At 47.0% G+C, this 12663-nt stretch overlaps 1 protein-coding gene across 2 annotated transcripts in view; it reads right to left on the bottom strand.

Annotated features, from left to right (window-relative positions):
• Positions 1-12663, bottom strand: part of atr (ATR serine/threonine kinase) — a 31801-nt gene that overhangs the window by 3871 nt on the left and 15267 nt on the right. For both annotated transcript variants that reach the window (XM_036952110.1, XM_036952112.1), the window contains 4 exons: positions 11800-12029; positions 11507-11641; positions 351-554; positions 31-174 (listed from right to left, as the gene is read on the bottom strand). In XM_036952110.1, coding sequence (XP_036808005.1) covers positions 31-174; positions 351-554; positions 11507-11641; positions 11800-12029 — 713 coding nt within the window. The remainder of the gene's footprint in view (positions 1-30; positions 175-350; positions 555-11506; positions 11642-11799; positions 12030-12663) is intronic.

Genomic DNA, 12663 nt, shown 5'->3' with positions numbered 1-12663 from the left:
TGCCAGTTGGAGAAGTGACAGGTTAAACACCTTGTTGATGAGGCAGTTGAACTCCATGAGACGACAGTCTTTCCGGAGGTCATCTTTAGGTTTACACATCACAGTGTAGCTCCTCCCATCACTTCCCTTCAGGCCAATCTTCTTGGGCTTCTGGAGGGAGGCTAGGATCTCCACCTACACACACATTATTGTGAGACACACACACACACACACACACACCATGTGGCACGACACAGACACACAGGAAGACATACTACCCCCCCCACACAGATACACGCACCATGTGACACGCACCACGTGACACGACGCACACAGAAAGACAAACTACCCCCCCAAACACACACACTCACAGTATCTTCAAAGCCATCGAGGTAGGCCCAGTGTCCGGGGAATGCGTCGTGGTGCAGTGTGTTTGCAGGGCCAGTAGAGGGCAGTGTGGGGATGAGGACAGACTGCAGAGGGATCAGGATCTGGCTGAACGATGGCTCCTCCACTAGGCGCTTCAACTGCTTGAAATGGACCCCCATACTGAGAGTACTACTGTTACCATCCACCTGGAATACAGAGAGAGAGAAATGGACCCCATACTGAGAGTACTACTGTTACCATCCACCTGGAATACAGAGAGAGAGAAATGGACCCCATACTGAGAGTACTGTTACCATCCACCTGGAATAGAGAGAGAGAGAAATGGACCCCATACTGAGAGTACTGTTACCATCCACCTGGAATACAGAGAGAGAAATGGACCCCATACTGAGAGTACTACTGTTACCATCCACCTGGAATACAGAGAGAGAGAAATGGACCCCATACTGAGAGTACTACTGTTACCATCCACCTGGAATACAGAGAGAGAGAAATGGACCCCATACTGAGAGTACTGTTACCATCCACCTGGAATACAGAGAGAGAGAAATGGACCCCATACCGAGAGTACTGTTACCATCCACCTGGAATACAGAGAGAGAGAAATGGACCCCATACTGAGAGTACTGTTACCATCCACCTGGAATACAGAGAGAGAAATGGACCCCATACTGAGAGTACTACTGTTACCATCCACCTGGAATACAGAGAGAGAGAAATGGACCCCATACTGAGAGTACTACTGTTACCATCAACCTGGAATACAGAGAGAGAGAAATGGACCCCATACTGAGAGTACTGTTACCATCCACCTGGAATACAGAGAGAGAGAAATGGACCCCATACCGAGAGTACTGTTACCATCCACCTGGAATACAGAGAGAGAGAAATGGACCCCATACTGAGAGTACTGTTACCATCCACCTGGAATACAGAGAGAGAGAAATGGACCCCATACTGAGAGTACTACTGTTACCATCAACCTGGAATACAGAGAGAGAGAAATGGACCCCATACTGAGTACTACTGTTACCATCCACCTGGAATACAGAGAGAGAGAAATGGACCCCATACTGAGAGTACTACTGTTACCATCCACCTGGAATACAGAGAGAGAGAAATGGACCCCATACTGAGAGTACTACTGTTACCATCCACCTGGAATACAGAGAGAGAGAAATGGACCCCATACTGAGAGTACTACTGTTACCATCCACCTGGAATACAGAGAGAGAGAAATGGACCCCATACTGAGAGTACTGTTACCATCCACCTGGAATACAGAGAGAGAGAAATGGACCCCATACTGAGAGTACTGTTACCATCCACCTGGAATACAGAGAGAGAGAAATGGACCCCATACTGAGAGTACTACTGTTACCATCCACCTGGAATACAGAGAGAGAGAAATGGACCCCATACCGAGACTACTACTGTTACCATCACCTTGGAATACAGAGAGAGAGAAATGGACCCCATACTGAGAGTACTACTGTTACCATCCACCTGGAATACAGAGAGAGAGAAATGGACCCCATACTGAGAGTACTGTTACCATCCACATGGAATACAGAGAGAGAGAAATGGACCCCATACTGAGAGTACTGTTACCATCCACCTGGAATATAGAGAGAAATGGACCCCATACTGAGACTACTACTGTTACCATCCACCTGGAATACAGAGAGAGAGAAATGGACCCCATACTGAGAGTACTACTGTTACCATCAACCTGGAATACAGAGAGAGAGAAATGGACCCCATACTGAGAGTACTGTTACCATCCACCTGGAATACAGAGAGAGAGAAATGGACCCCATACCGAGAGTACTGTTACCATCCACCTGGAATACAGAGAGAGAAATGGACCCCATACTGAGAGTACTGTTACCATCCACCTGGAATACAGAGAGAGAGAAATGGACCCCATACTGAGAGTACTACTGTTACCATCCACCTGGAATACAGAGAGAGAGAAATGGACCCCATACCGAGACTACTACTGTTACCATCCACCTGGAATACAGAGAGAGAGAAATGGACCCCATACTGAGAGTACTACTGTTACCATCCACCTGGAATACAGAGAGAGAGAAATGGACCCCATACTGAGAGTACTGTTACCATCCACATGGAATACAGAGAGAGAGAAATGGACCCCATACTGAGAGTACTGTTACCATCCACCTGGAATATAGAGAGAAATGGACCCCATACTGAGACTACTACTGTTACCATCCACCTGGAATACAGAGAGAGAGAAATGGACCCCATACTGAGAGTACTACTGTTACCATCAACCTGGAATACAGAGAGAGAGAAATGGACCCCATACTGAGAGTACTGTTACCATCCACCTGGAATACAGAGAGAGAGAAATGGACCCCATACCGAGAGTACTGTTACCATCCACCTGGAATACAGAGAGAGAGAAATGGACCCCATACTGAGAGTACTGTTACCATCCACCTGGAATACAGAGAGAGAGAAATGGACCCCATACTGAGAGTACTGTTACCATCCACCTGGAATACAGAGAGAGAGAAATGGACCCCATACTGAGAGTACTACTGTTACCATCAACCTGGAATACAGAGAGAGAGAAATGGACCCCATACTGAGAGTACTACTGTTACCATCCACCTGGAATACAGAGAGAGAGAAATGGACCCCATACTGAGAGTACTGTTACCATCCACCTGGAATACAGAGAGAGAGAAATGGACCCCATACTGAGAGTACTACTGTTACCATCCACCTGGAATACAGAGAGAGAGAAATGGACCCCATACTGAGAGTACTGTTACCATCCACCTGGAATACAGAGAGAGAGAAATGGACCCCATACTGAGAGTACTGTTACCATCCACCTGGAAAACAGAGAGAGAGAAATGGACCCCATACCGAGAGTACTGTTACCATCCACCTGGAATACAGAGAGAGAGAAATGGACCCCATACTGAGAGTACTGTTACCATCCACCTGGAATACAGAGAGAGAGAAATGGACCCCATACTGAGATTACTGTTACCATCCACCTGGAAAACAGAGAGAGAAATGGACCCCATACTGAGAGTACTACTGTTACCATCCACCTGGAATACAGAGAGAGAGAAATGGACCCCATACTGAGAGTACTGTTACCATCCACCTGGAATACAGAGAGAGAGAAATGGACCCCGTACTGAGAGTACTACTGTTACCATCAACCTGGAATACAGAGAGAGAGAAATGGACCCCATACTGAGAGTACTACTGTTACCATCAACCTGGAATACAGAGAGAGAGAAATGGACCCCATACTGAGAGTACTGTTACCATCCCCCTGGAATACAGAGAGAGAGAAATGGACCCCATACTGAGACTACTACTGTTACCATCCACCTGGAATACAGAGAGAGAGAAATGGACCCCATACTGAGAGTACTGCTGTTACCATCATCCTGGAATACAGAGAGAGAGAAATGGACCCCATACTGAGAGTACTGTTACCATCCACCTGGAATACAGAGAGAGAGAAATGGACCCCATACCGAGAGTACTGTTACCATCCACCTGGAATACAGAGAGAGAGAAATGGACCCCATACTGAGAGTACTGTTACCATCCACCTGGAATACAGAGAGAGAGAAATGGACCCCATACTGAGAGTACTACTGTTACCATCAACCTGGAATACAGAGAGAGAGAAATGGACCCCATACTGAGAGTACTACTGTTACCATCCACCTGGAATACAGAGAGAGAGAAATGGACCCCATACTGAGAGTACTACTGTTACCATCCACCTGGAATACAGAGAGAGAGAAATGGACCCCATACTGAGAGTACTGTTACCATCCACCTGGAATACAGAGAGAGAGAAATGGACCCCATACTGAGAGTACTACTGTTACCATCCACCTGGAATACAGAGAGAGAGAAATGGACCCCATACTGAGAGTACTGTTACCATCTACATGGAATACAGAGAGAGAGAAATGGACCCCATACTGAGAGTACTGTTACCATCCACCTGGAATATAGAGAGAAATGGACCCCATACTGAGACTACTACTGTTACCATCCACCTGGAATACAGAGAGCGAGAAATGGACCCCATACTGAGACTACTACTGTTACCATCCACCTGGAATACAGAGAGAGAGAAATGGACCCCATACTGAGACTACTACTGTTACCATCCACCTGGAATACAGAGAGAGAGAAATGGACCCCATATCAAGAGTACTGTTACCATCCACCTGGAATACAGAGAGAGAGAAATGGACCCCATACCGAGAGTACTGTTACCATCCACCTGGAATACAGAGAGAGAGAAATGGACCCCATACTGAGACTACTACTGTTACCATCCACCTGGAATACAGAGAGAGAGAAATGGACCCCATACCGAGAGTACTGTTACCATCCACCTGGAATACAGAGAGAGAGAAATGGACCCCATACTGAGAGTACTGTTACCATCCACCTGGAATACAGAGAGAGAGAAATGGACCCCATACCGAGAGTACTGTTACCATCCACCTGGAATACAGAGAGAGAGAAATGGACCCCATACTGAGAGTACTGTTACCATCCACCTGGAATACAGAGAGAGAGAAATGGACCCCATACTGAGAGTACTACTGTTACCATCAACCTGGAATACAGAGAGAGAGAAATGGACCCCATACTGAGAGTACTACTGTTACCATCCACCTGGAATACAGAGAGAGAGAAATGGACCCCATACTGAGAGTACTACTGTTACCATCCACCTGGAATACAGAGAGAGAGAAATGGACCCCATACTGAGAGTACTGTTACCATCCACCTGGAATACAGAGAGAGAGAAATGGACCCCATACTGAGAGTACTACTGTTACCATCCACCTGGAATACAGAGAGAGAGAAATGGACCCCATACTGAGAGTACTGTTACCATCTACATGGAATACAGAGAGAGAGAAATGGACCCCATACTGAGAGTACTGTTACCATCCACCTGGAATATAGAGAGAAATGGACCCCATACTGAGACTACTACTGTTACCATCCACCTGGAATACAGAGAGCGAGAAATGGACCCCATACTGAGACTACTACTGTTACCATCCACCTGGAATACAGAGAGAGAGAAATGGACCCCATACTGAGACTACTACTGTTACCATCCACCTGGAATACAGAGAGAGAGAAATGGACCCCATATCAAGAGTACTGTTACCATCCACCTGGAATACAGAGAGAGAGAAATGGACCCCATACCGAGAGTACTGTTACCATCCACCTGGAATACAGAGAGAGAGAAATGGACCCCATACTGAGACTACTACTGTTACCATCCACCTGGAATACAGAGAGAGAGAAATGGACCCCATACCGAGAGTACTGTTACCATCCACCTGGAATACAGAGAGAGAGAAATGGACCCCATACTGAGAGTACTGTTACCATCCACCTGGAAAACAGAGAGAGAGAAATGGACCCCATACTGAGAGTACTACTGTTACCATCCACCTGGAATACAGAGAGAGAGAAATGGACCCCATACTGAGAGTACTGTTACCATCCACCTGGAATACAGAGAGAGAGAAATGGACCCCATACTGAGAGTACTACTGTTACCATCAACCTGGAATACAGAGAGAGAGAAATGGACCCCATACTGAGAGTACTACTGTTACCATCCACCTGGAATACAGAGAGAGAGAAATGGACCCCATACTGAGAGTACTACTGTTACCATCCACCTGGAATACAGAGAGAGAGAAATGGACCCCATACTGAGAGTACTGTTACCATCCACCTGGAATACAGAGAGAGAGAAATGGACCCCATACTGAGAGTACTACTGTTACCATCCACCTGGAATACAGAGAGAGAGAAATGGACCCCATACTGAGAGTACTACTGTTACCATCCACCTGGAATACAGAGAGAGAGAAATGGACCCCATACTGAGAGTACTACTGTTACCATCCACCTGGAATACAGAGAGAGAGAAATGGACCCCATACTGAGAGTACTACTGTTACCATCCACCTGGAATACAGAGAGAGAGAAATGGACCCCATACTGAGAGTACTACTGTTACCATCCACCTGGAATACAGAGAGAGAGAAATGGACCCCATACTGAGAGTACTGTTACCATCCACCTGGAATACAGAGAGAGAGAAATGGACCCCATACTGAGAGTACTACTGTTACCATCCACCTGGAATACAGAGAGAGAGAAATGGACCCCATACTGAGAGTACTGTTACCATCCACCTGGAATACAGAGAGAGAGAAATGGACCCCATACTGAGAGTACTGTTACCATCCACCTGGAATACAGAGAGAGAAATGGACCCCATACTGAGAGTACTGTTACCATCCACCTGGAATACAGAGAGAGAGAAATGGACCCCATACTGAGAGTACTGTTACCATCCACCTGGAATACAGAGAGAGAGAAATGGACCCCATACTGAGAGTACTGTTACCATCCACCTGGAATACAGAGAGAGAGAAATGGACCCCATACTGAGAGTACTGTTACCATCCACCTGGAATACAGAGAGAGAGAAATGGACCCCATACTGAGAGTACTGTTACCATCCACCTGGAATACAGAGAGAGAGAAATGGACCCCATACTGAGACTACTACTGTTACCATCCACCTGGAATACAGAGAGAGAGAAATGGACCCCATACTGAGAGTACTACTGTTACCATCCACCTGGAATACAGAGAGAGAGAAATGGACCCCATACTGAGAGTACTGTTACCATCCACCTGGAATACAGAGAGAGAGAAATGGACCCCATACTGAGACTACTACTGTTACCATCCACCTGGAATACAGAGAGAGAGAAATGGACCCCATACTGAGAGTACTACTGTTACCATCCACCTGGAATACAGAGAGAGAGAAATGGACCCCATACTGAGAGTACTGTTACCATCCCCCTGGAATACAGAGAGAGAGAAATGGACCCCATACTGAGAGTACTGTTACCATCCCCCTGGAATACAGAGAGAGAGAAATGGACCCCATACTGAGAGTACTGTTACCATCCACCTGGAATACAGAGAGAGAGAAATGGACCCCATACCGAGAGTACTGTTACCATCCACCTGGAATACAGAGAGAGAGAAATGGACCCCATACCGAGAGTACTGTTACCATCCACCTGGAATACAGAGAGAGAGAAATGGACCCCATACTGAGAGTACTGTTACCATCCACCTGGAATACAGAGAGAGAGAAATGGACCCCATACCGAGAGTACTGTTACCATCCACCTGGAATACAGAGAGAGAGAAATGGACCCCATACTGAGAGTACTGTTACCATCCACCTGGAATACAGAGAGAGAGAAATGGACCCCATACTGAGAGTACTACTGTTACCATCCACCTGGAATACAGAGAGAGAGAAATGGACCCCATACTGAGAGTACTGTTACCATCCACCTGGAATACAGAGAGAGAGAAATGGACCCCATACTGAGAGTACTACTGTTACCATCCACCTGGAATACAGAGAGAGAGAAATGGACCCCATACTGAGAGTACTACTGTTACCATCCACCTGGAATACAGAGAGAGAGAAATGGACCCCATACCGAGAGTACTGTTACCATCCACCTGGAATACAGAGAGAGAGAAATGGACCCCATACCGAGAGTACTGTTACCATCCACCTGGAATACAGAGAGAGAGAAATGGACCCCATACTGAGAGTACTGTTACCATCCACCTGGAATATAGAGAGAGAAATGGACCCCATACTGAGAGTACTGTTACCATCCACCTGGAATACAGAGAGAGAGAAATGGACCCCATACTGAGAGTACTACTGTTACCATCCACCTGGAATACAGAGAGAGAGAAATGGACCCCATACTGAGAGTACTGTTACCATCCACCTGGAATATAGAGAGAGAGAAATGGACCCCATACTGAGAGTACTACTGTTACCATCCACCTGGAATACAGAGAGAGAGAAATGGACCCCATACTGAGAGTACTGTTACCATCCACCTGGAATACAGAGAGAGAAATGGACCCCATACTGAGAGTACTGTTACCATCCACCTGGAATTTTTTTATTTTTTATTTTATTTTACCTTTATTTAACCAGGTAGGCAAGTTGAGAACAAGTTCTCATTTACAATTGCGACCTGGCCAAGATAAAGCAAAGCAGTACGACAGATACAACAACACAGAGTTACACATGGAGTAAAACAAACATACAGTCAATAATAAAGTATAAACAAGTCTATATACAATGTGAGCAAATGAGGTGAGAAGGGAGGTAAAGGCAAAAAAGGCCTTGGTGGCAAGGTAAATACAATATAGCAAGTAAAACACAGGAATGGTAGTTTTGCAATGGAAGAATGTGCAAAGTAGAAATAAAAATAATGGGGTGCAAAGGAGCAAAATAAATAAATAAATTAAATACAGTTGGGAAAGAGGTAGTTGATAGGGCTAAATTATAGGTGGGCTATGTACAGGTGCAGTAATCTGTGAGCTGATCTGACAGTTGGTGCTTAAAGCTAGTGAGGGAGATAAGTGTTTCCAGTTTCAGAGATTTTTGTAGTTCGTTCCAGTCATTGGCAGCAGAGAACTGGAAAGAGAGGCGGCCAAAGAAAGAATTGGTTTTGGGGGTGACTAGAGAGATATACCTGCTGGAGCGTGTGCTACAGGTGGGAGATGCTATGGTGACCAGCGAGCTGAGATAAGGGGGGACTTTACCTAGCAGGGTCTTGTAGATGACATGGAGCCAGTGGGTTTGGCGACGAGTATGAAGCGAGGGCCAGCCAACGAGAGCGTACAGGTCGCAATGGTGGGTAGTATATGGGGCTTTGGTGACAAAACGGATTGCACTGTGATAGACTGCATCCAATTTGTTGAGTAGGGTATTGGAGGCTATTTTGTAAATTACATCGCCAAAGTCGAGGATTGGTAGGATGGTCAGTTTTACAAGGGTATGTTTGGCAGCATGAGTGAAGGATGCTTTGTTGCGAAATAGGAAGCCAATTCTAGATTTAACTTTGGATTGGAGATGTTTGATATGGGTCTGGAAGGAGAGTTTACAGTCTAACCAGACACCTAAGTATTTGTAGTTGTCCACGTATTCTAAGTCAGAGCCGTCCAGAGTAGTGATGTTGGACAGGCGGGTAGGTGCAGGTAGCGATCGGTTGAAGAGCATGCATTTAGTTTTACTTGTATTTAAGAGCAATTGGAGGCCACGGAAGGAGAGTTGTATGGCATTGAAGCTTGCCTGGAGGGTTGTTAACACAGTGTCCAAAGAAGGGCCGGAAGTATACAGAATGGTGTCGTCTGCGTAGAGGTGGATCAGAGACTCACCAGCAGCAAGAGCGACCTCATTGATGTATACAGAGAAGAGAGTCGGTCCAAGAATTGAACCCTGTGGAACCCCCATAGAGACTGCCAGAGGTCCAGACAACAGACCCTCCGATTTGACACACTGAACTCTATCAGAGAAGTAGTTGGTGAACCAGGCGAGGCAATCATTTGAGAAACCAAGGCTGTTGAGTCTGCCGATGAGGATGTGGTGATTGACAGAGTCGAAAGCCTTGGCCAGATCAATGAATACGGCTGCACAGTAATGTTTCTTATCGATGGCGGTTAAGATATCGTTTAGGACCTTGAGTACAGAGAGAGAGAAATGGACCCCATACTGAGAGTACTGTTACCATCCACCTGGAATACAGAGAGAGAGAAATGGACCCCATACTGAGAGTACTACTGTTACCATCCACCTGGAATACAGAGAGCGAGAAATGGACCCCATACTGAGAGTACTGTTACCATCCACCTGGAATACAGAGAGAGAGAAATGGACCCCATACTGAGAGTACTACTGTTACCATCCACCTGGAATACAGAGAGCGAGAAATGGACCCCATACTGAGAGTACTGTTACCATCCACCTGGAATACAGAGAGATAGAAATGGACCCCATACCGAGAGTACTGTTACCATCCACCTGGAAAACAGAGAGAGAAATGGACCCCATACCGAGAGTACTGTTACCATCCACCTGGAATACAGAGAGAGAGAAATGGACCCCATACTGAGAGTACTACTGTTACCATCCACCTGGAATACAGAGAGAGAGAAATGGACCCCATACTGAGAGTACTGTTACCATCCACCTGGAATACAGAGAGAGAGAAATGGACCCCATACTGAGAGTACTGTTACCATCCACCTGGAATACAGAGAGAGAGAAATGGACCCCATACTGAGAGTACTGTTACCATCCACCTGGAAAACAGAGAGAGAGAAATTGACCCCATACTGATATGTTAGCAGGGTGTGTGTGTGTCTGCAGTGTGTGTGTGTTTGCAGTGTGTGTGTGTGTGTGTCTGCAGTGTGTGTGTGTGTGTGTGTCTGCAGTGTGTGTGTGTGTGTGTCTGCAGTGTGTGTGTGTGTGTGTGTCTGCAGTGTGTGTGTGTCTGCAGTGTGTGTGTGTCTGCAGTGTGTGTGTGTCTGCAGTGTGTGTGTGTGTGTGTCTGCAGTGTGTGTGTGTGTGTGTGTCTGCAGTGTGTGTGTGTGTGTGTGTGTCTGTGTGTGTGTCTGCAGTGTGTGTGTGTGTGTGTGTGTCTGCAGTGTGTGTGTGTGTCTGCAGTGTGTGTGTGTGTCTGCAGTGTGTGTGTGTGTCTGCAGTGTGTGTGTGTGTCTGCAGTGTGTGTGTGTGTCTGCAGTGTGTGTGTGTGTCTGCAGTGTGTGTGTGTGTGTGTGTGTCTGCAGTGTGTGTGTGTGTGTGTCTGCAGTGTGTGTGTGTGTGTGTCTGCAGTGTGTGTGTGTGTCTGCAGTGTGTGTGTGTGTCTGCAGTGTGTGTGTGTGTCTGCAGTGTGTGTGTGTGTCTGCAGTGTGTGTGTCTGCAGTGTGTGTGTCTGCAGTGTGTGTGTCTGCAGTGTGTGTGTCTGCAGTGTGTGTGTGTGTCTGCAGTGTGTGTGTGTCTGCAGTGTGTGTGTGTCTGCAGTGTGTGTGTCTGCAGTGTGTGTGTGTTTGCAGTGTGTGTGTGTTTGCAGTGTGTGTGTCTGCAGTGTGTGTGTGTTAGCAGTGTGTGTGTGTTAGCAGTGTGTGTGTGTTAGCAGTGTGTGTGTGTTAGCAGTGTGTGTGTGTGTACCGGCTTGTTGCAGAGCTCCAGTAGTTTGTCAGTCAGTCTGTTGGCATCTCCTATGAACTTCCCCAGACTCTCCTTCAGACTGACAGCCTTCCTCAGGATCTCCTTACAGCGGTTCATACGGGTAGGGTAGGACGACTGGAACACACACATTTAGCAAGTGCTTTGAGCCTATGACATGAAAATCACTTTCTCAAGTATCATTTTAAACTCCATGCAAGGTAGGACAGTAGCTACTCAGACACACATCCCTTCCTGCCCCACACACTCCCACTCCCACCCCACCCCTCCCCTACCTTGGACACTGCGGTCATCAACCACATGGCCTGCTGAGGGTAGGCCAGCAGCACCTTGGCAGCGATGTCCATGAGGACGTTGAAGACATCCTCACTGCTGTGACACACCCTGGAGATGAGCTGGGAGAAGGCAGTGAGGAACTGGTATGGAGCCAGCCTGGTGCAGTGGTCGCTGACCACCTGGTTGATCTTCCCCAGCTCCACGCGTATCTGCCGCTCTGTTCGACCCGCTATGGAGGGGAGGGATGGACATGTTATTCAGTTCAACATGTCTCGGTTTGTCTAAAGGCCCTTCTAGGAGAGATACACAGAGCAAGAAGAACACCAACACACTGTTACCTTTCTCCCCCTCACTGACCAACACACACACACACTGTTACCTTTCTCCCCCTCACTGACCAACACACACACACTGTTACCTTTCTCCCCCTCACTGACCAACACACACACTGTTACCTTTCTCCCCCTCACTGACCAACAGACACACTATTACCTTTCTCCCCCTCACTGACCAACACACACACTGTTACCTTTCTCCCCCTCACTGACCAACACACACACTGTTACCTTTCTCCCCCTCACTGACCAACACACACACTGTTACCTTTCTCCCCCTCACTGACCAACACACACACTGTTACCTTTCTCCCCCTCACTGACCAACACACACACTGTTACCTTTCTCCCCCTCACTGACCAACACACACACTGTTACCTTTCTCCCCCTCACTGACCAACACACACACTGTTACCTTTCTCCCCCTCACTGACCAACACACACACACTGTTACCTTTCTCCCCCTCACTGACCAACACACACCCTGTTACCTTTCTCCCCCTCACTGACCAACACACACACTGTTA

This window comes from Oncorhynchus mykiss, chromosome 18 (assembly GCF_013265735.2).
Source record: "Oncorhynchus mykiss isolate Arlee chromosome 18, USDA_OmykA_1.1, whole genome shotgun sequence".
Classification (NCBI taxonomy): domain Eukaryota; kingdom Metazoa; phylum Chordata; class Actinopteri; order Salmoniformes; family Salmonidae; genus Oncorhynchus; species Oncorhynchus mykiss.
The sequence above is the reverse complement of the archived record's forward strand: the minus strand, read 5'-3'. Positions and strand labels throughout refer to the sequence as shown.